At 45.4% G+C, this 27,993-nt stretch overlaps 3 protein-coding genes across 5 annotated transcripts; 1 reads left to right on the forward strand and 2 right to left on the reverse strand.

Annotated features, from left to right (window-relative positions):
* Window positions 1-1,091: 1,091 nt before the first annotated feature.
* Window positions 1,092-15,774, reverse strand: rpgrb (retinitis pigmentosa GTPase regulator b). Its single transcript, XM_071479470.1, has 19 exons — window positions 15,439-15,774; window positions 15,244-15,350; window positions 11,084-11,231; window positions 10,309-10,434; window positions 9,891-9,983; window positions 8,599-8,661; window positions 8,345-8,503; window positions 8,004-8,153; window positions 7,723-7,881; window positions 7,479-7,634; window positions 7,268-7,392; window positions 6,843-7,034; window positions 6,465-6,651; window positions 6,151-6,245; window positions 5,924-5,983; window positions 3,464-5,605; window positions 1,763-1,954; window positions 1,561-1,675; window positions 1,092-1,457 (listed from the first exon to the last, which is right to left on the reverse strand). The coding sequence occupies exons 3-19, from the start codon at window positions 11,112-11,114 to the stop codon at window positions 1,246-1,248; spliced, it is 4,257 nt and encodes a 1,418-aa protein (XP_071335571.1). The 5' UTR covers window positions 11,115-11,231; window positions 15,244-15,350; window positions 15,439-15,774; the 3' UTR covers window positions 1,092-1,245.
* On the reverse strand, window positions 11,599-13,557 carry LOC139622396 (nuclear factor 7, brain-like). The gene is made up of 2 exons (XM_071479695.1): window positions 13,453-13,557; window positions 11,599-13,343 (listed from the first exon to the last, which is right to left on the reverse strand). The coding sequence occupies exon 2, from the start codon at window positions 13,324-13,326 to the stop codon at window positions 11,923-11,925; it is 1,404 nt and encodes a 467-aa protein (XP_071335796.1). The 5' UTR covers window positions 13,327-13,343; window positions 13,453-13,557; the 3' UTR covers window positions 11,599-11,922.
* Window positions 14,599-27,576, forward strand: nhej1 (nonhomologous end-joining factor 1). 3 transcript variants are annotated; one of them, XM_071479713.1, is made up of 9 exons: window positions 14,599-14,684; window positions 16,764-16,922; window positions 17,357-17,569; window positions 17,862-18,083; window positions 18,372-18,510; window positions 18,993-19,051; window positions 26,444-26,627; window positions 26,831-26,940; window positions 27,079-27,576. In XM_071479713.1, the coding sequence occupies exons 3-9, from the start codon at window positions 17,384-17,386 to the stop codon at window positions 27,151-27,153; spliced, it is 975 nt and encodes a 324-aa protein (XP_071335814.1). In that variant the 5' UTR covers window positions 14,599-14,684; window positions 16,764-16,922; window positions 17,357-17,383; the 3' UTR covers window positions 27,154-27,576. The 3 variants fall into 3 exon arrangements, with proteins under 3 accessions (XP_071335814.1, XP_071335815.1, XP_071335813.1); XM_071479714.1 differs by lacking the exon at window positions 14,599-14,684 and adding an exon at window positions 15,970-16,074 and having other exon boundaries at window positions 17,256-17,569; XM_071479712.1 differs by lacking the exon at window positions 14,599-14,684 and adding an exon at window positions 15,970-16,074.
* The last annotated feature ends 417 nt before the right edge of the window (window positions 27,577-27,993 follow it).

Here is a 27,993-nt window from a genome sequence, read left to right on the forward strand (position 1 = left end):
CATGACATAGATTTATTGACAAAGAGGAAGTGAACGTACAGATGGAGGAGCAGGCAGAGGTGGTTTCAATAATATGAACCCTGGCTGAAATAACCTGCGAGCAAAAATATATATATTTTATATTATATTAACAATTTGTGCAGCTTTTCTTTGTCTGCATGAAACTGAAGCAGTGATTTGTGTTGTGAAGGACATCACCTTGGGCAATCACTTAATTGATTATCAACACGACAGCGATGTCACACTGGAGGACGTTAGTTTACTGTTTCTGGACTGAGGTCAGAGACATTGACAACAGATCTTCATGGATGTGAGTCTGCAGTGTCTCTGTTGTGTATTCACTTTGTGATTCAGGCTGACATGATGAGTGTATTCACATAAAACCAGTCCCAGCAGAGTTCAAACGCCACAGAGGAGCTGGAGGGTACTGCGCACCACTGATTGTGTTCCCCGAGGGGAACTGCTAGAAAACACAGTAAAGTGTTGCTGAAGAACTTTTTGCACTTTGGTCTGACTTTTGGAGATAACTGAGGCCACCTGAGAGTTTAGTCCTGGGATCACAGTACTGCACAGGCACCAGAGCGAGGCCCTCTGGCTCCAGGGGGCAGAGATTTCTGCTGTGCTCTACCTCTGTTTATCCCTGGGTTGCTGCCCCCAGTGATGGTGGGGGACGGAGGCTCTCCCTGGATGGCGTCCTCCCTGCTGACGGTGCTGTCCACCGGGGTTTGGTCCCTGTCGCTAGCCTGCTTCGACCTGGAGAAGGAGAGGCGTCTGAAGAGGGAGAGCTGAGGGGAGGACAGGGGAGAGACGGGGGAGGACAGAGGAGAGAGGGGGAGGACAGGGGGGAGACGGGGGAGGACAGGGGAGAGATGGGGGAGGACAGACGGGGGAGGACAGAGGAGAGAGGGGGAGGACAGAGGAGAGAGCTGTGGGAGGTGTTTGCGTTTTATGAGCTGCACAAACAGACTTCCAGCCCTCTACCTTTTTGTTGGAGCCTGATTGGCTCTTTGAGCTGATGTCTGTCGTCCCATTGGCTGGTTTGGTGCCGTCAACTGTGGCATCGGGCTCCTCAGTGATTTCAGCTGCTGTGGAGATCAGACATCATCGACCACATTTCTAAAAACATTCTTTAAAACTGGAAGAACATTTATATTTTCTTTTACAGGTAAAAATGAAAAAATGATGGAAATAAAAAACTTGCCCAACTTATAGGTTACAAGTTTTTCACTCTCTTCCTCCTCAGCACTACTCTCCTTTCTCTCCTCTTCCTAAGGACTCACTTTCACCATCTTCATCCTCACCCTCGCTCTGCAAATCCCTCTCTTCTTCCTCACCTTCCTCCTCCTCTGCATCACCCCCTTTGCTCCCTTTCCCTTCAGTCTCATCTTCACTATCACTTCCTGCTGTTGTGCTTCCTCCTCCTCTTCCTCCACACCCCGACTTTAGACACGTGCAGCCTCATTAATTTGCACAGTAGCTCAACTGTTACTTAGCAACGAACCACTGTAACAGCAGCTGGATTTTCTTTTCAAGTTTCTTTTCTGTGATTCTCAACCCAACCGTCCCCTGACCCCAGCCCCAGCGAGCAGACGCCACTCGAAGGGGAAACAGACGAATGTGAGTCACCTTTCTGCTCTCCGTCAGGCACAGACTCTTCTTTCAGCTCCTCAGGCCTCTGTAAAGGTCACAAGTTACACGTTGGTGGCGACTGGAACAGTGAACAGATGAATATCAAACACTGACTTCAGCTCCGTGAACCTACAGGACTCTGAGTCTCCTCCGCCGACTCCTCCAAGCTTTGTGAGGACGGCGCCTCTGTCCCAGCTGACGCATCATTCTCCTCCTCCTCTTTATCACTGTCGTCATCTTCATCCTCCTCCTCCTCCTCCTCTTCATTCTCGTCTTCCTCCTCCTCACCTTTGCTCCACTTTTGAACAAATCCTTTCATCAAATCCTGACAAAAAAAGAGAGAATTAACAACGTGTCGTATGAGGCTCAGTTTAATTAGTTTTTGTTTTTCATGTTTATACTTTACAGCTACAGGATCAAATAACTGGGTATAATTTTTTTCACTACTTCTACCAGTTGAGACGAGGCAGAAAAGCTGCACATACAAGGCCTGAGCACGGTTTACTGCTGAGCTGATCACTGTAGGAAACACAATGTATTGAAAAGGAGGTTTGGGAGGAAAGGACACACAAAGTAAGATTAAAGAATAAGACAACAGAAAAACTGCAGCAGGAAATGGAAGCTCTTAGTGCTGGAGAAAGAAAGTAAACTACAGGACTACAGCAGGGAATGATGGGAAGGGATTACAGCTGGGATTATAAAACACAAACGATGACGCGACAGGAAGAAGAAAACAGGCCCCACCTGCTCCTGAAACCAGACAAACCCTCAACAAACCGGCTGAGAGGAAAAGCATCAGACATCAGAGTCTGAGAAGATTTGAAGGCTCAGTTTCTGAATACAGGCTGTGTGTATTTATGACCTTGGCCTGCTTTATCATCATAAACACGTGGACATCTACCTTTAGACTGGATGAGACCTTTAAGGACCTCGTTACAACAGATCTGAGGATGTTGGCATGAAATGACGACATGTTTTGAAGCAGAAGTTGGAGCAGAGGGACTTGAGAGAAAAAGTTCATGACATCAGAAAATGATTAAAGCCTGGTTATTCAAAATACCACAACTTTATTCTTGAGTTCTCAGATTTCAGTGGTTGTTTTGTGATTTCATGAGACTCACTTTATGGTGAACTGAAAACATCACCTCTGGCATCAGTCAGGTGTGTTTATAGACAGATGTAGGAAGAACCCTCTATCCTTATTTAATTTCTGAAAGTTGCCGTACTTTGAATTGACACACAAAAACAACACAAACCGAAGGAAGCACATATATTTATTACAGAGGACAGAAATGATTGAAAACAGCAAAATAAAGGAGGTAAAAGGATCATTCTGCATAAATATGTAAAGCTTTGTTTTTGCCATAGATCAAGGCACCGTGTCTGGAGACTAAGACTGACTGACTGGCTGCGCTGCCTGCTGACGGAGCCTCACAGCAGAAGGTCAAGAGAAGAGAGAAGAGAAAACAAGAAGGAAGCTGCCGCAACACAAGTAAACAAAGACTTTACAAGCAAAACTTAAGACAAATGATCAGTTTATGAAAGATTTCTACCACCACAGGATGATGGGATCACAAAAGCAGATCTGAATAAAACGTCAGAGAAAGAAAGAATGAAGAGCTGATGTAATAAATATGAGCAGAAAGGCACCGAGTGTCACTGCAGCAGCAGAAAGCTCAGGGCCCTGTGTTGTTCCACAGAAAACACATGGACTCACTTCTCTTACAGTCCAGCAGCTCAGGGGCCCCGCTGTTGGGCCCCTGCAGGCCCCACTGTACATGTCAGTTTCCCTTTAATCAGCGATGAAAACACTGATGGTCTCACAGCTCAGTTATTTCAGGTTGAGGTACTGAGGTAAAACGTCGCCCCAGAACTCCTCCGACTCCCCTGCTGTCTGACCTTTGACCCCTGACCTCTGTTTGCTCGAAGATTTCACACTTTGTCTTTTGACTTCAGCAGATTTTTTCTTCTGGACCTCTTCCTCTTCCTCTTCTTCGTCACCTTCTTCCTCCTCCTCCTCCTCCTCATCTTCATTATCAACCTCTTCCTCCTCAGCCTCTTCTCTCTCATCCTCTTCCTCACTTTTTTGTTCCTCCTCCATCTCCTCCTCTTCCTCTTCTTCTGCCACTTCTTCACTCTCATTTTCATTTTCTGCCTCTTCATCCTCTTCCTCTTCTTCCTCCTCCTCCTCCTCCACCACTTCTTCACTCTCATGTTCCTTTTCTGACTCTTCGTCCTCTTCCTCTTCTTCCTCTTCTGCCTCTTCTTCTTCACTCTCTTTTTCCTCTTCTGCCTCTTCCTCCTCTTCCTCTGCTTCTTCCTCCTCCTCCTCTTCCTCCTGCTCTTCATTCTCACTCTCTTCCTCATTCTCTTCTTCACTTTCCTCCTCATTTTCACTCTCTTCTTCCTCATAACTCTCTTCCTCTTCGGCACTACTCTCCTCTCTCTCCTCCTCCTCCTCACTCTCACTCTCTTCATCACTCTCCTCTCTCTCCTCTGAAGACTTTAAGGACTCACTTTCACCCTCCTCCTCCTCACCCTCACTTTCCAAATCTCCCTCTTCTTCCTCACCCTCCTCCTCCTCATTTTCAGTCTCTCCTTTCTTGCTTTCTGTCTCATGGCTTGACCCTTCCTCACCTTCCTCCTCCTCCTCTGCATCACCTCCTCTGCTCTCTTTCCCTTCAGTCTCATCTTCACTTTCACTTCCTTCTGTTCCACTTGCTTCCTCCTCCTCCTCCTCCTCCTCCTCCTCCTCCTCTTCCTCAGCAGCGGTCTCGTCTTCCTCCACCCCCCTGCTCTCCTCCTCATCTACGTCAGTTTCCGACTCATCTTCTGGCTGAAGAGTGTCACTGTCTTTGTCATCTTCTTCTTCTGTGGCTTTCTTGCCACTGTGGCTCTCCTCCTCCTCCTCTTCTTCTACCTCGCTTACGTCCGCACTTGTTCTCTGCCCCTTCTCATCTTCATCCTCCTCCTCCTGTTTGACTGTTACAGAGTTTGTCTGCTCCTCACTCTCATCCTGACTCGTTCCCTTCTCGTCCCGACTCTCAGACGCAGGTGTGATGTTGATGCTGACCGCTGATTTGTTGCTGAAATCAGCAGCGTAGGATTCAGACTCGTTGCTTCTTGATTTCCTCGCGCTGTCCCCACGGCTGCTGTCAGACAGGGGTGACCCCAGCGAGGTAAAACGGCCTCTGGACGCCACCTCGTGCACTAACACTGATCCAGCTGCGAGTGAGGCGGCTCCGGCGAGCAGGCCCAGATCTGACGCCTCTCTCTGAGTTTCTTTTTTTGACTGAGCAGCTTTTTTGTTTTTCTCGTTCTTAGATTTTTTAGACAAATCTGTGTCCTCTTTAGATCTGGTGTCTCCTTTCAGCTCAGAAACCAGGTGAGAGCTGCTCGTGCTTTCCTCACTCAGGTGAAAGCCAGGTGAGCCTGTGTGGCTGCGTTTACCTGGCGAGCTAACTCCTGGATGTTTACTTTGAACGACGGTTGGTTTGCTTTTCACAGCTTTAGCCTGCACTTGTTTAACTTTGGCCACTTCAGATTTGGAGCCAACACCTGAGGCTGTCTTTTTTGCTTCAGGACTTTGTTTTGAGCCTGGCTCCTGCTTCCTGCCGACCTCTATCAGCTGGCTCTTACCCTGAATTGGCCTGTGACGCTGCTTAGACGCTGCCTTCCTGATGTCCCCCACAGTCGGAGGTTTGTTTTTACTGGGCCTCCTCTCCAGCTCCCCCACGGCCATAATCAGATTCTCTTTGTTCTGCCTTGATGTCTTCTGTCTCTGTGGACTCTGAGAGGCCAGAGAGCGAGCGCTGGGGCTCCTCAGGAGCTCAGTGGGTAACGCCTGGCGAGGAAGGACAGTCTCTCTCTTTCGATACGGGGACGTCAGAGAGAAACTGCTCTGCTCCGAGAGGCTTCTCTCCCTCGTTTGGGTCTCTTTCTGTCCTTTAAAGGTCTTACCATGCTTACCCTTCCTCTACGCCCGGCACGAGACAGCAAGAAGAGGATGAAAAAGAAGCATGCATTAGAGCGGGAAAGAGACATGCAGACAACTCAAGAGAGAGAAAATCAGATATTAATGAGGGAATAATGGGAGAAAGAGGAAAGAGAGGAGCCTAATCAATGTATCAGAGCACAACCGTACAGAAATCAGTGTTCAACCACCAGACAACACATGCTCAACTCTTCTCCAACAAAACAGATGTTTTTAAGGTGCTAAAGAAATAAAAGTTGAGTCGACTCTTCAATATGTTGAACAGTCGAGTCTTCCTAAGTGTCTGACAGACAAAGTTACCTTCTGAACTGGAGACAGAGTGAGTGTTTTATCACTGGGGTCCATCTTCATCACATGTGTCTATCAGGAGGAACAAAAAGGAGGAAATGAGCAGATATTACTGACAAAAATCAACTCTAACATTCAGCTCTAATGCTGCCGTCCACATGGAGGTCAGAGGTCAGAGGTCAAATAAAGAACAGCATCCCTGGAAGAGGGAAGGCCTCTGGGATCTCCTCGTCTCTCACCATGTTGAGGAAGTCTGTGGTTTCTCCTAGGCCTTTAACGCTGTCGGTGTCGGTCAGGCTCTCCACGACGCTGTCTGTCTCGCCCCCTGCCTGCGCTGACGAGGCAGAAAACAGGACACCATGTTAGTCCAGTCAGGTCCAGGGGTGACCACATGGTTCCTGATTCAGCCTGGTTTGATGCAGCGATAAGCAACGTTCATACACAGCATTCTGAACCCAGGGTGTCGAGCATTAAAATCAAATGTTTATGATGCTTTTACTTGTGTCCTAAACCTGGAGGAGACATGAGGAGGAGGGTTAGGAGAGGTAGGTACCCTGGTGGATTGACCCTGTGCTCCCGTGTTGGTGAGTGCCGTTCAGCACCTTTCTGTGGGCCAGCTCAGGTGGAGGCAGTCTGGGCGGGATGGTCTGGCTGGAGATGGGCAGCGGCGGGTGGAGGTAGCCGGGCGTCATGGCGGGCAGAGTGCGGAACATGGCGCCGAACTGATCTGGAGATCGCTCCTGTGGGGAAACATCAGCAGAGCGTTTGATTAACCAGGGGTCACGTGGTCGTTCACCCGGAAACATATTTACATATTTAATACAACGTTATTTCTAAATATAGACAAGTATGAGGGGAATGAATCTGCCAGTGCAGTGAGATACACTGTTTGATCAATGGATGACTCCTGCCTCCTCCTCCGAGCTCTCACCCGCTCCCTCCTGCGAACCCGGGCGGAGAGGCTCCTCTGCAGGGTGGAGGAGTTGGCCGTGTCCCCCAGCAGCTCCACGTAGGGCTTCTCCAGGTAATCTTCAGTCACGTCGTCCTCCTCCAGAACCACTTCAGCACAGCTCCGATCCCTCGGCCGAGCCAGCACCACCATGTGACAGCCGCCGCACACAGCCTGGACACGCACAACACACACGGCTCACCATTTGTATGATTTTTGGTTTTTTTTATTTAACAGAACAAGAGGTTCTTTTCAATAACAGTGATGAATAAAATAGACAAATACATTAAACATTTGAATGTGAATTTAACTGTGAACATTATCACATTAAACCTCAGTTTTATTCATCTTTCCAATATATAAACAAATGAATTGAAATAAAATCTAAACTCAGGTGAAACACCTACTGCCTGAACGTTATACTTGAGGAACCGAGGACACAGAGTTGGTTTAAACTGGTTGGTAAAGTTTTCTTCTCCCAGGCACAGTTTACCATGACGGCCGTCTCCAAACGTGTAAAGCAAACCCCCGTCTGAAAACAGACATGACAGCAGCGTCTCAGGTTGGTGGCGGCAGTGAAACAGGGGCTGGATGATAATAAAATCAGGCAGTATTTACCAGTGATGACAGCGGTGTGGTTCTCTCCACAGGCCACCTGACAGACCCGGCCCTTCTTGAAGTGTTCGACCGGACGTGGAAGCCGAGACTCGAAAATAAACGTCCCGTGACCGAGCTGCCCGAACTGGCCAAGGCCGAACGTGTACACGTCGTCGTCTGGAGGAGACAGAGAGAGAGAGGAGTCGAAGACAAACCGGATCTGATGGTTGGTCAGCGTCCACCTCCTGAGTCTGCTGCTTGTTACCTGTGAGCGCCACAGTGTGTCCACCCCCACAGGCCACCTGTGTCACCGGCTCCTTGATGCTCTTCACCAGCTGAGGGACTCGGTGTCTGGGCAGCTGGTCGGTGCCCAGACCCAGTTTACCGCTGTCACGTTCACCAAACGTGTACAGAGCTCCGTCAACTGAGACACAGAGGAAACAACTTTAAACAACTGAAACCAAAACTCAGTCCAGAGAGAAATGCTGAAGTGAGTTACTGAGACATCAGCTGCAGCCTGTGGCTCCTGAGCTTGTCTCTGCTCACCTGTCACCAAGGCAGAGTGGTAGTATCCACAGGACACCCAGCTGACCGGCCGTCCCACGCTGACTTCCTGTGGCGAGCAGGCGTGACTCTCCTTCCCCAGACCGATCTGACCCTCCGTGTTGTCGCCCCACATGAACAGCTTTCCGCTCTCTGCGGTGGGCGGGGGGGGGGGGCAAACATAAACAGATCAAGTACAGTCATTGATCTAAAGCCTCTGAACAGCCTGTTAAAATATGACTGATGAGAATGAAAAGAGGAGACATGGAACATAGAGGACACTCGTCTCGCCACTTAATTAAAATCATCATCTCAGGTGAAGTATCGATGAGGCAGAGTCTCACCTGTGAGAGCAGCCGAGGTGTTTGAACCAGCAGCGAGCATTTTGATTGGTCCATGTGAATCAAAGAAATCCACACGCTGAAACGCCGTCCTCTCCTCACAGTCGCCGAGTCCCAGCTGCCCCTCACTGTTCCCCCCTGAAGCGTACACTTTTCCCTGAGCTGCAGAGAAAACACCAGAGAAGAAGAAAACAAAGTGAGCGAGACAGGAAGTTTAAAATTCATCTTTAACTGACTGAAAACACTCAGACACTGACCGGTGCAGAGGAGAGTGTGGTTCCTTCCACAGGCCACGAGCTGAACCTTCTCACTCTTCAGAGCTGAAATTACACAAATGATTTTAAGCAGTTTCACCTCGGAAAAGTCTGACACAAAGATCCTAACTCAGGGTCCATTTACTAGCTTTTTCCTGCACTTTCAACCATCCCACATCCCAACGTCTTCATAAGGGGAGGGAGTTTGCTACGTTGTCATGGAGACAGATCTGCTGACGTGTGAGGCCAGTAGGTGTGTTGATTTCATTAGGACTTCTCATCCATGTTGGCTAATGAACGAATGAAAACCCTGGAAAAGCTCCTAAATAACTTTGAGTTGGGACTAATTTGGGATTGGTGTTCTGCACTTTTGTCATTGTGACTGAGGTCAAGAACTTTAATGCTCATATTTAAAAATCAGACCTTTTCTGAAATCATCTCCCAACTAAATTTTTACTTTGATAAAAACAAAAACATGACCATGTAAACTCGAGAACAATCTTATATAAAACCAAACACACAAACAAAACAACATTAGTTTAATGAACTTAAAGGTTTAAAGAAGAAGATGCTGGGAATCAAACCTCCTTAATACTTTTATATTAGCAGTAGTGCACAGAAACCTGCTGTCTCTCCATCTCCCTCCCTCTGTGTGTCTCTAGATTACAGCAGATTAGGGACCCTCCAGACTGGGATTACAGTTGTTCAGAAGGACTCTTCTACTCTTCTGCTCCTAAAGTCGTGTCCCTATCTGTTACCTTGTATTCTATAAATGTTTTTACTTTGCATTTTTCATTTCACATTCTAATCAATTTTTTACATGTGAAAATTCCCACAATGCAATGAAAGATAAACGGAAATCATGTTTAAGTGACACCACACCTGTCTCTGCTGGCACAAAATATGAATCCATAAAATCTCATGTAAACTACTCAGTATAGTACTGGTCTGTATTGTTTACTTTCTACTCCTTATTACAAGTTGTGTTTTGTCTGTGAGCTGTGAGGAGTTTAATCATAGACTGGTTTTTCTGTGCATTTGTAGCTGCAGCAATTTGGAAGAACAAGATCAATAAAAAAATAAAATAATAGTTAAAAAAACGTTGAACAAACAATGTTGCAGAGCTTGAGTAAATGTTTCCTGCCGTGGCTGAAGGAGGCGTCTCCTCCTCTGACAGACTCTCTCTTCACTTCTCTTTGAAGAGGCTGACGGCAGCTGTCAGTGGCAGCACTTACACACAATACTCACTCCTCTTTAGACTAAAATAGGGAACAGAGAGCTATTTAAAAACCAACCTTTGACACATGTAGGCTTGTTCACAGTCAGTTTGGATCCCAGACCGAGTTGGCCCCAGTTGTTGCTGCCAAACATGAAGAGTTTCCCATTTTCTGTGGAGACACAGACAGCACAACCTGAGCTGGTGTTTATGATGCTTCAGCTTGAGGATTTGTTTTGAAGTGATACATAACATCTGTACAAGGCCGACTATTTTGCAAAAATGTTTTTTTTTCATCTCATTGTTTCATTGTAAGCAAGAAAAAATGTCCTCGTTGGGAAAAGCCAACTGTTAACAGCTGTTATGTCTTGCATGCATGGTTGAGTAACACAGTCCAAACAACAGAATGAAAACTTGTAGTCAGGGTAAAACTCGAGTATTGCAACAGTTTTTAACACTTTCCTAGCACAGTTGAAAAGCTTAACAATGGCTCCTACCTGTTATTAAGGCGGTGTGTTCGTCCCCACAAGCTATTTTGAGCGGGATGTCATTTTTGAGCCAGAATTTACTGGGGACGTTGTCAGCAAATTTACTCTTTCCAAAAGTGAAAACTGCTCCTGACTCTGTAAGAAGAAGAAGGAAACAAGTGAAGAATTATTGCTTCAGATACTGATTAATCTGACAATTTTATACTGCAGTAAGTAATCATTAGAAATCAAATAGTTTTTGCAGTGGATCAAAAAGCAGGAGGTCGAAATTGTTCTTTCCTTACAAATGTGTGGGAAGTCCTGTAAAGGTCAGTAAGAGTGCATCTAAAACTAATATTATTTTCACATACTTCAGTCAGAATATGTAAAGTATGACAAAATAAAACCAAACCAAACATTGACTTTTCACGTTATTATAAGTATAATCATTATAATACAGTAATACGAGGGTTTTAAAGCCAATAGATAACGTATTAACATTTACGTTTCAAAATAAACTTTTAAAGTACTTCACAAAGAGAAAACAGAAGAATATAAATAGTTAATACAGTTAAACACTGAACCAGTCGTGAGGATTAAACAAGCTGAATACATCATTAACCGACAGATTAAAGCATATATAGATGGTTTATTCTCGGTTAGCCAGCCGGCTAAAGAAGAAGCTAACTAACTATCTGGACCGTTAATTCGCTAAATAATGGCGGCTAACTAACGTTTAGAATCTTAAACGGGCTGTTACGAGCCTGAGGAGGTGAAGAATAATAAGAAAACTATTGTCACTGACCTGGTATCTCGTCCTCAGTCTCTCCTGCCATCTCTGCGGGATTTTAATCCGCTTTGCTCGGTGTCGTGGGCGTGTAGGTGCCCCTCTTGTTTTCGACCAGGACAACCCGGAAGTAAACAAAACGTCTCCTAGGTTACGAGGCTGGCCACTTTAAAGGGACAGGATGTTTTCCTAAGACTTGAAGCTGTTTTTGTTTGTTTTTTTTACATAGTAGTATTTCTGTAGTGGTGGAAAGTAACTGAATACATATATTCATGTACTGTACTTCAGTACAATTATAAGGTACTTGTACTGGACTTGAGTATTTCCAATTTATGTTCCTTTATACATCTACTCCACAACATAAAGGGAAATATTGTACTCTTCACTCCACTATATTTATTTGATTGCTATAGTTACCAGTTATTTATCAAATTAAGATTTTACATAAAAATATAAAACAATAATAACAAAAATGCAACACACTGTTAAAGTGGAGCTCTTTTATATTTTTTATTATTTGTTTCTTTCACTTAGCAGTTACCAATGGCTTCTCTCTCTCTCTCTTGTTGTCTATGCTGGGTGTTTCTTATGTTTAGTTATTCCTCTGCCTCCCATAGTAATGATACATGTGATGAAAAGTCATTTATTTGCCATAACAGAGGCGAGGCTCAGTGAACTGGAAGCAGTCCTCTCATAGGGCTGGCACCCCTGCTGCTGTCCAACCAAAGAAAGTGGGAACTAAAAGAAAACTACACATATCTTTGCAATGACGAGGCAACAGGAGGACAGGCATAGCGTAAGAGGTTAAATTCACTGACTTTTCCCCTTAAGAAATATTATAAATATAATCATCCTCTTTATCTGAAACTGATCTGTTCCACTGTCACAGAGACCTTCAGGGGTACGATCTTCACTGGGAGGTGATACCCGGTTAAAATGAATGGAAAGAGCTTCTCAGTGAAAGTGTGTGTGAAAGTGTGTATGTGTGTGTTAGTATCAGGATCAGAGAATGACAACTTTCCTCTGTTCCAGTCCAGCTTCACTCTGATCCTCTGGAGCTTCTTCTGTACTGGGAGATCAATGGATGGAGCTGGAGGTGACCGTGCTGTGTATTCACCTTTATAGAACCCTATTCTCCATAATCCAGACTGTATGTTTCCCTTTCTCTGGACAGACTCTGCTGACACACCCAGTAACCAGCTTGTATTTTCTCCAACCTCAACATCCCAGCTGTGAGTCCCTGAGTTAAAACCCTCAGAGCCCAGGACAGAGTACATGTATTTATCAAACCTCTCTGGATTGTCAGGAAGCTGCTGTTTCTGTCCTAGTTTCACACTGATCAGATCTTCAGACAGGATGAGATCTGGATGAGCAGTGTTTGGGTCCAGAACCACAGGACTGTAGGAGACCATGTCCTTCATCTTGCTCCAGATGTTGAAGGTCAGGTTGCCCAGGTGTTTGGCCTGGTCTATCAGAGCTCCTGAGCCCAGCTGGGGATCATCCAGCAGGGGGCGCTGCTGGACTCTGTCCACTGCAGCCTTGTAGTTGAGCAGGAATGAGACGTCTTCAGCTCTCAGCTCGTCCTCTGTGGCTCTGACTGTGTCTGAAAGAGCTGCTATCTCTCTGCTCAGAGCCTCCATCTTCTCCTTCATCATCTGACTCTTCTGCTCCTCTTCCTCCCTCAGTGCAGCCATCCTGGCCTCCTCTTCCTCTTCTAGAAACTGGTGAAGCTTCTTAAACTGCTCCTTAATCTGCCTCTCTGTGTGTCGGGCCTGGACCTTAATGTGTTCTGCTGTTTGATCAAACTCCACTTTAACTTGTTTAAAACCCTCTAACTTCTCCTTTAAGGGCTCCAGAGTTTCCTGAAGTTCCTTCTTGTGTTGTGGAGCAGCTTCATTGATGGGTCTGAATCTGTGGTTGGTGTGTTTTTCTGAATCTCTGCAGACGACACACACTGGCTGCTGATGGTCCAGACAGAAGAGTTTGAGTTTCTCAGAGTGCAGACTGCAGAGAGCCTCTGAAGATCTCTGATCTCTCTCCTGTAAGAAGGACTCACACAGGTTCTTTAACGCCAGGTTACAAGGTGGATGTTCTCTTGAAGATCTTCTCTTACAAACTGGACACAGTCGTTGTGGTTTCTCTCTCCACCAGCTCTTCAGACAGTCTTTACAGAAGCTGTGGCTACATGACAGAAGAACAGGATCTGTAAAGACCTGATGACAGACCGGACAGCAGAGATCCTCCTCTGATCTGGAAGCCATTTAGTCTGTAAGTGAAGCTGAAAACACAGCAGACAGAAAGTACAGTCAGTCATGGCTCCCCTTACCCCTCCACTGACTTCACTGAAGTTTACTTTCACTTTGAGCCCTGTTTTTTGTCATACTCACCTTCAGTGTTTGGAGAGTCAGCAGATCGAAGCAGCAGTGGTGCAGCTGGACTCACTCAGAGGAAGCTGTTAGTTTGGTCATGAGGCTGAATTTGATCGGCAGTGGAAGGGTAACAACCTGGTAACAACCTGTTTCCTTGTTTATCTCAGGCCAGTCAGATGAGGGGCGGAGCTCTGCTACACACTGACAGATTCCTTCATTCATCGCTCGACAAACGGAACCTTTGAAACGCGTTGTTGTTTGACGTCGGCGGTGCAATCCGTGACTCTCAACAAGACCCGGCGCCAGAGCTGCGTCTGCACTGGTTTCCATATTTTATTGTGTCTCCAGATGTGTTATAAGATGGTGTGGCCGGATAATTACTGAACAACATGTCAGTATGTAAGACAAAGCCCACCGCGTCAGAAAAACAAACTCTTAGCTAGCTTCGCTCGGGAACCTCTTCTGTCTCGAATTAGCCAACAAAACAGGCAGTTTAGGACTAAATTTGGCATTTTTGCATTAAATATTGTTCTTTGTTAGCGAGATGGTGGCCGAGTTGAAGAATAGCTGATACCAATGCAGTCACTGTTTAAAATCATGAGCTACCTCATAACTGTATTTGCCTATAAGTCAGTAAAGTTTAAAATGTGTAAATTCAGTTGGTAGTTTGGTGTGATTTGCTGTCACGACCAGCTTATTTCGACTTGAATTAGTTTTTGAATATAGATGACAGATGAACTTGTACCTATGTCATTGCTGATTCTTTTTGTATTGATAGCTTTATTATTTCAAATAAAGTTCGTTGATTCTGAACAATGATCAAACATGCAGTTATTGATTAAAGTGTTTTTATTTGGATCTCCATCAGTTTGCTGCTCTTCCTAGCTCCACACAAAGTCAAAATAAAAAAAATAAATAAAAAAATTGGGAACAACACAATATCAATAAAACTAAAAAGGCCAAAAAAATCCAAATATAAAGACAAGAAAATGAGTGAAATCATTTTACATATATGCAAAGATCAACAACATACCTTTATACCTTTGCAATAATGGAACAGCAGGAGAACAGATGCAGTTTAAGAATGAAAAAAAATAATAATAAAAAAATGTTCTAAATATAATCATCCTCTTTATTTCTAACTGCTCTAATCCACTGTCACAGAGACCTTCTGTGGTGCCATCTTCACTGCAAAATTATCCGTAATGGAAAAGATTGGAACCAGCTTCTCGGTGAAAGTGTGTGTGAAGGTGTGTATGTGTGTGTTAGTATGAGGATCAGAGAACGACAGTTTTCCTCTGTTCCAGTCCAGATTCACTCTGATCCTTTGGAGCTTCTTCTGCACTGGGAGATCAGTGAGTAGAGCTGGAGGTGACCGTGCTGTGCATCTACCCTTATATAACCATATTAACCACGATCCAGGCGTTACGACTCCCTTCCTGTGGACAGACTCTACTGACACACCCAGTCCACAGGACGCATTGTCGTCAACCTCAACATCCCAGCTGTGAATCCCTGAGTTAAAACCCTCAGAGCCCAGGACAACGCAGCAAGGATCAAACCTCTCTGGATCTTCAGGGAGCGGCTGCTCCTTTCCTTCTCTGATATTGATCAGATCTTCAGACAGGATGAGTCCTGGAGCAGCAGTGTTTGGGTCCAGAACCACAGGACCGTCGGAGACCATGTCCTTCATCTTGCTCCAGAGGTTGAAGGTCAGGTTGCCCAGGTGTCATCACTCCCCTTCGCCTTCTACCAACTTAACTGAAATTTACCTTGTCTCTGAGTCCTGTTATTTTTCTGAAAACTCACCTTTAGCCTGTGGAGTCAGCAGGTCGAAGCAGCAGTGGTGTAGCTGGACTCACCCGGCGGAAGCTGTTGTTTGGTGCGAAGCTGAATCCAATCGTCTTTTTTAGTCTCTAAGAATGGTTGGCAGACATTTTTGTCGTGTCACAAACACGGTCATATGTTGCGAAAATCTTTTACAATCATTAATTAATCACTTACTTTTGAGCATGGATGTATAAAAAGCACGAAGGGCGCCTTTCCAGTCCTGCAGGAATTGTCCGGCTGGCGCGTGCAGCAAAAACTTTCTGGATTTCGGGTTACTTCCGTATACATACGGCGCCGTGAGCATGCGCAGTAGTGTTCTTCCCATCATGCTTAGGGGCAATGAGAACGAGCGAACATTTAAATATCTATACAGAAGAATATATTTTTTTAAATGGTTAAGATGGTTAATGCAATATAGTTGTGCATATTGTTAAAACCACTTGTGAACTGAATTAACGTTGGTTGAAATTACGGACCGAAAAAACATGGGCACCAACACTAGTTTTCATTTCCAGTAAGAAAGCTGTAAAACAGTTAAGTTCACGAATTTATTATTATAAAAAGAAATAATGCCCTAAAACTGAAATAAAAAATACAACATTTTATTACTACAAGTGTTGCTCTCGCAGGTATTCCATGTATATCTTAACCCATCGCTCACAAACAGAGATTTTCCATTTATTAGCAGGATTGTTATGAGCGGAACCTTTGAAACGCGCTGTTGTTTCACTACGGAGTTGCAATACGTGGCTCTCAACAAGATCCGGCACCGGAGCTGCTTCTCTTGTAGCAAAGGCTGGTTCATTTAAAGTACGGATGCGCTTGTTTCCATGTTTTATTGTGTCTCCAGATGTGTTATAAGATGCTGTAATGACTGATAAACATTTAATTATGTCAGAGAAAGTCCGGCAGAAAAACAACTAACATGTTCTGCCTCGAATTAGCCAACAAAACAGGCAGTTTATGACTAAATGTTGGCATTTTCGCAATAAATATGGTTAATTTTGTTAGCGAGATAGTTGCTGAGTCGAAGAATAGCTGATACAAATTCAGCCACAGTTTAAAAGCATAAGATGTCTAATAACTGTATTTGCTAATAAATAAGAAAACTTTAAAATTCAGAGATTTGTAAATTCAATTTGTTCTCTTTACCATCGTACTTTCGACATGAATTAGCTTGAAAACTTTGTTTAAAAAAACAGAATTTATTTATGTTGGTGCTGTTACTGGTTTTTTACTGCGAAGCAAGGGAACCTTAAATACTGAGATTTATGAATGGGCTTTGGTGCAGGCGAGAACGCAGCGTGTCAGGACTACATCCTGCCCTGATGCTCTCCAACCACTGGCATCCGTCTCCAGCTTTGTATAGCTGTATATTGTCGTCGTAAAGTTACTGATTTGGTGTTTTTGCGATTTCCAAATTGGCATGAGTCACCCTCTGAATCGCGCCTTTGTGTGTCAAATGGCGACTGACGAGAAATACCTCTTTTCTTTCCCAGAAAAACAGCCCCATTACAGATCAGCAGAGAGGAGCCGGGAGCCCGCAGGAGCTGCCACCGCGGTCTCCCTGGAGCAGGGTGGTGATTATGCGGCCAGGACGGCGTCTGTCGCGGCGTTAACAGATCTCAGTCCAGGCTTTGGGGGCGCATTCCTCAGAGGTGAAGAAAAGAAAAAATGTTTGATAAAAAAGAAAACTGCACCGTGTTTTGGGTGTGGGTTTTCCTAGGCATCAACTTCCAGGGCCATCTCAGAACATGCATTTTGTTAAGAGCTTTTACTTGTTTTGAACCCCACTGATGAACTGTCACATTAAACAAACGTGTGTCATCTGGACCCTAAAACAGGACTAGTTTGATTGTTTTTGTGACAAATAATTAGAAGCTCTGTGATTGGATGTTCCTCACTGAGATGCACCATGGGAGTTGTATTTCACTCGCTGCTGCTCAGGTTTTATGTCCACAGGCTTCTGGTACTGCTTCTTTCTCCCACAGGTGACCTAATGATTCAACCGGGAGCATTTCAGGTCCATCCAAGACGTGGAAGTCTCCACCTGTCGGTCTCCTAACAGCGTGTGGGTCTCTTTTCCATTTAGTGTGTAAGTTTCATACTTTCTGCTGTGATGGAGGTCAGCGGAGCCCCAGCTGACGTGCTCCTCCAGCGCCCCTGGCTTCCTGTGACCATCAGCGGCTGCCAGCTCCTGACTAAGATCTGGTTTGGAGACTCTGCGTACCACGTCCTGCTGACTGACATGGCCTGTGTGTGGGAGGAGAGGATGGACTCGGCTGCCATCCAGAGCCGAGCACAGGTACACATGTGGCACCTGTGTTGCGGCATTTTAAGATCTACTGACTGACCCAAGGAGGTGTGACTGTGCTCACTTAGAGAGGAAGGACGCGTCTGACAAATGTTGTTATGAAGTTACACATTAGTGCAATGACAATGCAGGAAATATAGAAACTAGACCTGCTTTACAATCAAAAAACACATCTAACTTTATACTATGTGGAGCTTTAAATATTATATTAAATATTATGTCTTTCAATCTGCCAACAAAAGATAAAAGATTTAATGATGATGATCCTGTTTTCTTCCACCAGGAGCTGAACAGGCGTTTGCGAGCCCCAGTCAAAGCTTTCTTCTCCCACCTGTGTGAGGTGGTCCAGCCCTGTCTGTCAGGAGGCGGCGAGCGAGCTGCCGATGAGGCTCAGATGTCCCTGACGCGACAGGAGGACGGCGACATCAGCATGAGGCTGAAGAGCGAGCTGGCAGGGCTGCCCTTCTACTGGGAGTTCCACTGCACCCCCGTCCCCGTCACACTGGTACGGTCCACGTGTCAGGTTTGAACTTTCAGTGGCTGTGACGTTGTTGTGACCTCTGAACCTGTGATGCTTTATACGGCCTCTTTATTCCCAATCTGAACATTGTCGATGTATTTACTTAAAACAAAATGTACAAATTTCAGTGTTAAGGACGGTTGTACCAGACTTCAAGGACAGAAATGACAATTAAAGTGATATAAAAGGTGAAACCTGTAAAAGTGTGTCCAGCCTGAGGAGGAGCAGTCGAACCCCACAGCCTCTCTGACAGGACCTCCTGTGTGTCCTCAGGTGTGTGCTCAGCTGGTGCGCCCCCTGCTGGCGATGAGCCGCCTGCTGCAGCGGCAGGTGGAGCAGCTGGGAGGTCTGCTGGTGAGGAAGGACGCAGAGATCCAGGACTACAGGGAGAACGGCGCCACACTCAGCAGAGGTACACACATATGTAACACACATATAACACAACTGACATGGAGCAAATATCAGCACAAATGTATTTTACGTGTTTATTTTAAATCAGTAATAAGAACATTAAGAAATGTGGATGTTTTTTTTGGAGCATCATCAGAAACTCTGCTTTTTATCCACATTTAAATGAGCTCGTTCAGGAATTAACGTGAGAATCAGTGTGAACCAATCAGTCAGGATGAACAATAGTTCAGCGACATCACAGCTTTTGGCCTTGACGTGTTCAAAACTGTATTTTTTTCTGTTTGATTTGAAGGTTTTTAAAAGATCAAACATAAATAGATTTGTTCCAACATGGTTCCTCAGATTTATCAGAGGAACCCATGGAGGGTCTTTAATCCACAGGTTGGGAACCACGTGGTTGGAGTGAAGGTTGAACTGTAGCAGACCTTTTATAACGTGTGTGTGTGTGTGTGTGTGTGTGTGTGTGTGTGTGTTTGAACCCAGAGCGGCTGCAGACGGATGTTTTTGAGGAGCAGACCCACAGAGAGGACTTCATTGCGAAGGTGAGAGGTCAGTGACACACACACACACACCGGAGTCCTCGCAGCTCTGTTTTTACCATGCGCTCTGCTCCGTTTTCTGATTGTTAACCGTGGCGAGCACGGCGAGAACCAAATGATGAAGGAAGGACAAGCAGAGCTCTGTCTGGCTGCCGTTACTCACTTTAGAGTCACTGCGAGTTACTGTCAGCCAATCAGGATGAGGCAAGGAGCTGAGTGTTCAGAGTTTCTATGTGTGTGTGTTTACTGTATTAAGGTGTGGAATTTCTCATCTCTGACTGTGTTGACCCCTGACTCCTTGTGTGTGTGTGTGTGTGTGGCTGACTGACTGAACATTTCAGATCTACCTGTGGAATTTTCAAGGTGTGTCTGTTGTCTCCCTCCTGGTTTATTTTTACATTCAGTCACCTGAGGGTCACTGAGGGTCACACACACGCTGACCTGTCGTTGCCAAAGCTTCTCATGGATTCAACACTTAACGGACAAAGTCTCAAATGTGTGACCTTTAAAGATGAACATCAGAGAACTTGAGTGTAGGAAAATTTCCTGGGTGACTCTGCAGGATAATCCACAGTTTGTTGAGCTCATCACTTGCATCATGTGGTGGTTTCAGGGAGGAAACAGCCTGTTTTTGCAAAAGGACAAACCGGGAAAGATTCACATTTTTAGGTTGTGGAAAGGCTCCAGCTCAGGTACAAGGAGTCATGGAAAGTTACATCAGGGTCACAGAGGCGGCTCTGTTTTCAGCTTATTGGTGACCGTGTGATGGTTGAGGAGGGCGAGCAGACAGTCAGAGACCACAGAAGAAGAAGAAGAAGAGAAACGCTGCAGTGGATCAAAGTCTCCTCTCTCATGGCAAATTCCACCGGGCTGCGAGGAGGCCGCCTCCAGACCAAAGTCCAAACTGGAATAAAACGTGTTCGGGAAAAATGTCACCGGGATGCGTCAAACAGAGGAGCACGCACACACACACACACACACATACACTGCATGGACCACTGTGTGTGTGTGTGTGTGTGTGTGCATCAGAGAAAGGGTGAAGGCGTTTGGCATGTGTGTGTAGTATTTATCTATCAGGGTAGGGCCTTTGCATGCTTGTGTGTGTGTGTGTGTGTGTGTGTGTGTGACTTGTTTGTGTTGCTGTCTGTGTCCGTTTCCGTGGCAACGTTCTCTCGCCATGCTCAGAACTGATATATAATTTTTTCAAACGTCTGTGACGAACGTGCACCTGCTTTGAGTTCATCAACAAGCCGATCAGCTGATAATCAATTAATAAAATCACTTGTCAAGATAGTTAGAAAAACATTCCCAACTCAAGGTCCCCTTACCAGCTTTCTGTTCATCTCACGGTCTTCCTCAGTGAATAGAGTTTGCCCAGCTGTTAAACTTCAGGACTTTCAGATGAAGCTTGGAAACATCTGGAGACGTCTCCTTTGATTTAATAGATGAAACCATTAATCAGAGGACTGGAAAAACAATCACATGTAAACACAACACGAGCCCTCAGTGTTCTGAGGACTTAGTCTTCGTCCAGCACCTTGTTTCTACTCTTTCATTTGTGTGCAGACTGAAGACTGGAGGTGTAACGTGTGAATCAGGGAGCTGTAGAGGTGCTGGTAGGTGGATGTTGTTGGCTTTGGACGCAGCTTCTCCAAAGTGATATCGATCTTCTCCTCTAACTATGCCAGAAAATGAATAAGTGGAAATGAATAAACCTATTTCCCAAAAACTGTTGCTTTAAAAGCGGCTGTATGAATGACTAACAGACGGATCAGAGCCACAGGTTCAGCTCAGCCTCTATGTGTCTCCTGTGTTCGTCAAAACCACCAGCTTCACTTTTTTCTCCCTCGAGCTTGAACTTCTTTGACATTTACGCAGATATTTACGTGCCGAGTGCCAAAAGACAGCAGAGCGGGCAAATATCCGCCTCATCACCCCCTCTTTGTGCGTGTTTGTGCTTGCGCCATTTGTGGCCTTTGTTGCCCACACCAAGGGGAATGAAGGGCAGAGGGGCAGCGAGAGAGAGACGATGATGACAGGAGCAGGAGCTTTTATTTTCTACTGCAGCTTTCCATGAAAGCCCCTCCCCACCCAGTCACCACACAAACACCCCACCCAGCTCAGGTCAACATTTACATGGGTGGAATTAGCCTACGCTTCCCACTGATACACACACACACACACACACACACACACACACTTGGATTTAACTTGGGTACAGGCTAAAGCTGGTCATGGAGCTGAAGGATGAAAAAAAAATTCAAATCCTTTTAGGATCACATCAGCTTCCCTTAGGACCTAAATTTGGAGTGTGTGTGTGTGTGTGTGTGTGTGTGTGTGTGTGTGTGTGTGTGTGTGTGTGTGTGTGTGTGTGTGTGTGTGTGTGTGTGTGTGTGTGTGTGGTGGCAGCAGCTCATGACCTGGCAGAGGGGAGTGTCTGCTTGTCCACAGAGCAGGCTGTGACGCATACTTTTGGTTTTTCTGAGCTGAGAGTTGGTGTGTGTGTCACTGAGGCTGCGTTCCTTATCTTCATGTTTATGTGCAGAAATGTGTGTGTGTGTGTGTGTGTGTGTCTCACTGTGACGCATGCTTTGCAGTTTTCGGCGCAGCGTCACAGTTGTCAGCTCTGAATTGAATTGTCACCGTTTGGGAACGTCGCCCGTTTCCCGCTTCACAGCCCCACGGCGACCGCTCTGCAGTGTTACGACATGTGACAATTAGTGGCCACGTCTGACCGAAACACCTCACTCAAGCTGCACAGAATCACACACTCCAGCCAAAATGTTGTGGCTTCCAATTGTGGCGTTCCTTACTCCAAATTTCCTGCTCGTCCTGCTGAAGCTGAAGGTTTTTCTGCTCAGTTTCTGCTTGAAAAACAAAATGAGAATGAACAAGAAACTATCCTGTTCTTCTTTGCAGTTTTGTGCAGTTTTCCGTCTCCACTGAGAGCAGCTGTAATGATTATGTGCTCAGACGGATGAAAAATGATCCTGAGATGCTGCGTAGCTCTTTCTGCGCAGGCACGACAGGAGCAGACGAATCCTAATATCTGTCTGCTTCACCCAGAGGCTCAAAGTTTAGAGCAGAGCAGGAAACGTCTTTTTTCATTCAGCTGATGGAGGCAGCCGTGCAGGACTGAGCGCTTTGATACTGTCACAGTTTGTGAGTTTGTGATGTCGGTGGAGATGACGGACACTGAGGATGATAAAGAACACTGGACCACCATCACTTCTTTCACATCGTTAATGTACTTAATATAAAGTTTGATATAATGTGACATAAAAGAAAGAACGTAAATACAGTTATAATCAAAGCCTCGTGGCCTGATCATGTGCGTGTGTAGTGTTGTGTTGGTGTTGTGTTACGGCGTAGGTACAGTATGTACAGCAGGACTCCTGCTAACCCCCTGCATCAGCTATAAATACAACACAGCCACAAAGGTGTTAGAGCTCAGTGGAGTTCTTCCACACCAACTGTGAAGCTTCGCGTCACACAAACAGACTCACAACTGAAGCCACAACATAAATGATGTTGTAGTCGCTGCTGTTTGAGGCACTGGGTCTTCAAGACGCTTTCAAAACAAGCTGCCTGTCAGAGGAGGGCAGAGGAAGTGAGAGAAGAAGTGAGGGAGTAGGAGGAAAGGAAAAGAACAAGGACCCCACAGAGGGGAGGAAGGTGGCAGCCTCCTCCTCTTCCTCCTCGGTAAATCATTGACTCTCAAACAGAGCGAGCAGCTCTTTATCTCACAGACCTGAGGAATTCAGGGCCTGGGTGATAAGTAGGCGAGGCTGATATGAGCGATGTTGAACAGAATATTCAGCTTATTGAACCAAATGTTAAACTTCCTCTGACTCCTGCTGCTGCACTGTGAGATCTGCTGCAGTTCTTTTTATAAACTGAAGATCTTTGGGTTTGGTCACACAAATAAAACCTGTGAAGACGTCTCTTTGGGCTCTGGGAACTTCAGATGGACTTTTCTCACAATTTTCTGATATTTTTTTAACATGAAATAATGAAAATAATCCTAAATTGTAGCTGCAGTTTTATTCTATGATGAGTTAAAGATGGCAAAACAAAAACATCTCCGTACAGTAGCTCTTCCTCCGCCTCCTCCTGAGCTTCTGTCAGTTGCACACAGTTTCCACAGGGTTGTCCCCACTCGGGCTCTGTAATTAGGGCCTCTGTGGCCTGGCTGCTCCCCTGCTTCAGCTGCTGGTCGCTGGGCCGAGCCCCAGCCTGGACCGGCCGAGTGCGGCGTCCCGCAAAGACATCATGAGACTGCGAGCAACATGAGAGCAGTGAACACAAAACACGGCAGCGGCACTTGTCGGCACGTGAACACGCTGGGGCGCAATTTGCAAGAACCGCCTCCTGGGATACTGTATTTTATTTGTGACACTTAACACTTCCTGTTACAGCAACATTTTGTAAGTGTGCGGTGAACCGAGCCAGCTTTAAAATGAATGTCAGCCACAAACAAATATTGGTGTTTCCTCAGCTGACAGAAGACGAATTTTCACAGTTCAGACAAGAAACTTTTGTCATGCGAAGGCTCGTTCTGCTCTTTCCCTCAAACCTGCAGACACCAGAGCTGACACGAGGTTTCTAAGGCCAGTATCAGAATCTGAGTGTAGAGATACAAATAAAAGTTGACATTTTTGTCAAAACTCAAAAACAGTGCAATGTTTTCAGGGCTGATGTCGATATTAAAGAGTAAAAACAAAACCTGATGCTTTGCTTCACATTTTGAGAATCTGAGGCGACTCCGATGACGACACCTGGAGCACGAGAGAAAATCTGATAATGATGCTTCTGTTTCAGTAGATTACAGTAGATTTTCAACAGTAAACATTTGTATATGGAGGTCCTGGTGTACCAGGGCGTCAAGTGACACATTAATGAAGTCTATAAAATATTCATGCTTTGCACTTCCTGCCAGGACCTCGTTCAGACTCTTTAGGCAGAAGAAAAGTGACGTATCGTAAGATTTCCACCACATCGAACTGAATTAGAGACAGTGGGCTGTTCGCCCCGCGGTGGCCACTGGAGGCCTTTTAATAACTGGACCTGAGATATTATTTTGACTCCTAATGGGACATCAGGCTCTTTCTCTGTGTCACCACCCTGAAGGGGGATGTGACGGCAGCAAACCAGGTCAGAGGAGAGGTGAGGGGGAGACGGAGGGAAGGGGAGGATGGCGTCAGAGCAGAGTCCTGGGACAGGTTGAGACCGATGATGCTGCCGTGTTTTTCCATATATCAGTGGAATTTATTGATGTTAAACTATTGAATTGAATGGTCAATATTCAATTGGGACAGGATCTAAAACACACAGTCAACCTTGTCGTCCTCCTGTTCAGACCCTGCACCTTCACCTCGTCCTTGAGGAGTTTAATCCTCCGAGGACGTGACCTCCAGACCTCGGGGTTCAAACGGCGAGCGACACATCACTCTTGGATCGGGGACAGGAAGCTGGGGTCACATGGAGAGAAAATGAGGTCGAGAGGAATGAGGGAAAGCAAACATGAGGTCAGCGACAGAGGCGAGGAGGAGGGAAAGTGAGTGTGAGACTCTCCGGCACCAGACCCCCCGCTTAAAAAACAACAACAGCAGCAGCAGCGAGTCTAAAACCAGAGCTGTTTACCTGCTAATAATAGAGAAACACCAACGCGCTGCCAACCCTCCCCCTTTCCTCTCATCACCTTCCCCTCACATGCTTTACTGTGGGCGGGGGGGCGGCGTTTGGAGGTGTGGCCACCAGGTGAGCGCTCCTCCTCCTCTTCCTCCTCCTCCCTGCTCGTTTCCTCTGTGGTTGGAGGACTTTGTTCAGGGAGGAACTTTCCAGAACATTACTCAGCTCGACAAAACGGGCCAGAGGTTATTGACCTGCCGTAATCACCTTTTTATTCTCCGTCTGGCATTTCATTCCTGGTCGGCAGCAGCAGATAACAATCCTCCTCCTCCGCCGCTGTGTTCACACCCTGTTACCACTTTTATACCTTTCCCAAAATACAGAGCGGTGTGGAAGCCTAGGTCTGCCCAGACAGGGGTAGAAATACATACAGGGTTTGATAACAGAGGAAAATACCAAAAAAATTATAAGATACATTTGAATTAAGTCTCCCTGTTAAGTCAAAATTGTGATAATATCATTTTGATCATTTGAATTTGAAATTTTATTTTTTAATCTCGTTCTTCTTTTTTGGGAGAAACAGGCTTCTATAGAAATAGAGGAGGGGCTTTAAACTACCGTCTAATACACCTCAGGGCGGCTGGATTCAACACAATATTTCAGATCAAATCATCTGAAGTGAGCCGGTTGGCGGCCAGAGAAGGAGGGGGTCACTGACGGGGGAATAAAAAGAGAGAATAAGGATCGGCTTTCTGCTGCTTTCTCTCCCCTCAGCACATTGGTTTCTCTGTGCCCAAAGCAGAACTAAGCCTCAGCAGAGCATACATTTATTTTTACGATATTTAAACAAACAAATAACAAAAATAAATCAATGCGAAACCTCGAAACCTGACCAAAGTGTGTTTAGGAGCCCCTCTGCCCTGACAGCGAGCAGGAGACCACCAATTTCTCCCGGTCAATATTTGAGGAGCTAATTTGGAGAGTTTGTCCTCCATCGGGGGAAGAAAAAAATCAGGATTTAGTGAATAGTGTGTGTTTTTCTATGCGTCGGCCGTGTGTTCGCATAATGTCGCAGGAGTTTACACGCACCCTTATCTGTCAGGCCTGTGGTTTGACGGAGCTGCTGTGTGTGTGTGTGTTTCAGTTGTTCCTGCTCACCAGTCTACCTGTGGTCAGCTGTGCCAATAATGCAGCTTTGATTAGAGGCTTATCGCAGCCCCAGCACACCCTGCATCACACCTCAGACATGTGACTCCCACAGCAGCGCCATAAAACAAACATACCCTCAGGCACCAAGCTGCGCCTGAAAGGGAACTTCAAATCATGTTTTCAGTTCATGCATCTAATTATTTCTTTTTATTTATTGGCTTCAAGGCTGCAGAACTGAACAGACAGATGTATGTATGTTGAGGAGAATTCACACCTGAAACCTCTGCAGAATCTAAATAAAGACATGAAATGTACAAAAACAGACAAGAGAACTGAAAGCAGGTTTCAAACACGCTAAAATCTCCAGTAAGAATACATCCAGAGCAGAAAATGGTGCACAATTCCATCACATAAGCTCTTAAAATATAAACTGAGCCTAAACATTTTCACAATGAGACGTCTGAAACATCTAAAACAAGTTGTTTGGCTGTTTCTGTTGTTTATGATGAGAGGACATTTGAGGTGACATTTATTTAACACCATGTTACTGGAGGTAAAGATGAAGGTGAACATACCTGGCGTTGGCAGTAATGAACGTCTGTCTCCTCCCATCAGGCTCTTCCTCTGGTGTGTTCTGAGGAGGCGGCTCTGGGCTTCGACGCCGACCTGCAGCACCTGTACGCCTCCGTCATCGCTCACAGAACCACGCTCACGCGAAAACGCAAACTGTCAGAGGAGCACTCCGTCGAGGAGGAGCAGCCGCCTGCCGCAGAGGAAGCTGACCTCGCCCCATCTTTAGGTGTGTGTGGTTTAAAGTGGAGGACGCTCACTGCTGATGAGCTTCAGAGTTCATTCAGAATCAGCCACATGAGGTGCAGCAAAAAAAACTGCATTTCTCTTTGATCCTGAATCTGCTGCCACGAGATTTGATTTAGAAGATTTCACCACGAGCGTCATGTTAAATCAACAGCGTGTTTGATCGTCTGTGTCCTCATCCTTCAGGTGTCGGATCTGTCAGCAGGGAAACAGCTGAGAGGGACAGAGAACAGAGCCACAACGGCCAGACAGACACGACTACAGCCAAGATGGCCGACAGAGCCACAGTACAACAGGTAGGAGTGGAAGAGGACGTCAGCTTCACATATTCACCTTTTATCATTAAAGTCCTGTCACATCAAAGGTTCCAAAGAAACTTCTGCTGAAGTGGAAAATTTGTCGAATTTCTCCTCCTTGTCCTCCTTGTCCTCCAGTCTCTGCCCAACACGTCCAAACCTGCCGAGCGACCGTCCAAACCTAAGAAGAAGAAAGTGGGACTGTTCAGATGAGGCCGAGCAGTAGGACAAACACACAATTAAGAACTTCAGTAGAAAAAGTGCTTTTTTTTCCACTTGGAGGAAAATGGAAAACGGGTCTGACTTCAAATCCTCTTCACTTTTATGGTTTTAGACACTTTATGTGGTTTTAATTTAGTCGAGACTTGATCACATGAACTTTTAGATTCAACATTTAACTGAATAAATACATTTTTCTTATTTTAATAATTTTGTGAACTGCGATATGAGGCGTGTTTTTATCTGATAACTGCTGTAAACCTCCATTTTAAACATTCAGGTAATTCAACAGGTGACTAGTTGAATTTTTTTATGTGATTATTGAACAATGAACTTCGATGTAGTTTGTAACCGATTTATTGATTTTGGGGGTTTTATGAAAGTCACACAAACTGTTGATTAAAGATGTGAATATAATTTTGATGAGTTTCCTTTGTGTTATTCACAGATTCAGTTACAGTAAATAGAAAAAATACAGTAAAAAATAACTCAAAAACTTAAAACAGCTGTAAACTGAACATGTCGAGGCCTTTTTAGCTCCAAAGGACGTTTTTTTGTTTTTTTTTTTGCTTTTTCATCGCAGTAACTTTCACTTTTATTAGATTTAATCAACAGAATCCTTTTCTCCTTGTATGCAGCCTCCAGATTATTTTATCTATATTTTTTTTAAACCACAGAATCGCCTGTGTTTATATCTAAAGTCATTCTGAAGTCATTAGTTTCGTCCTGGACTCAGACAGATGGAGGATAACGGTTTGACAGCGGGTGATAGAGCAGCCTCTCTCCTTTCAGAGCACAGTGAGATGTTGACTCAAGGTGTTGTAGCATCTGGGG

The sequence above is a fragment of the Trachinotus anak genome, unplaced genomic scaffold (genome assembly GCF_046630095.1).
Source record: "Trachinotus anak isolate AG129_WGS33_773 ecotype Australia unplaced genomic scaffold, CSIRO_AGI_Tana_v1 ptg000006l, whole genome shotgun sequence".
Lineage (NCBI taxonomy): Eukaryota > Metazoa > Chordata > Actinopteri > Carangiformes > Carangidae > Trachinotus > Trachinotus anak.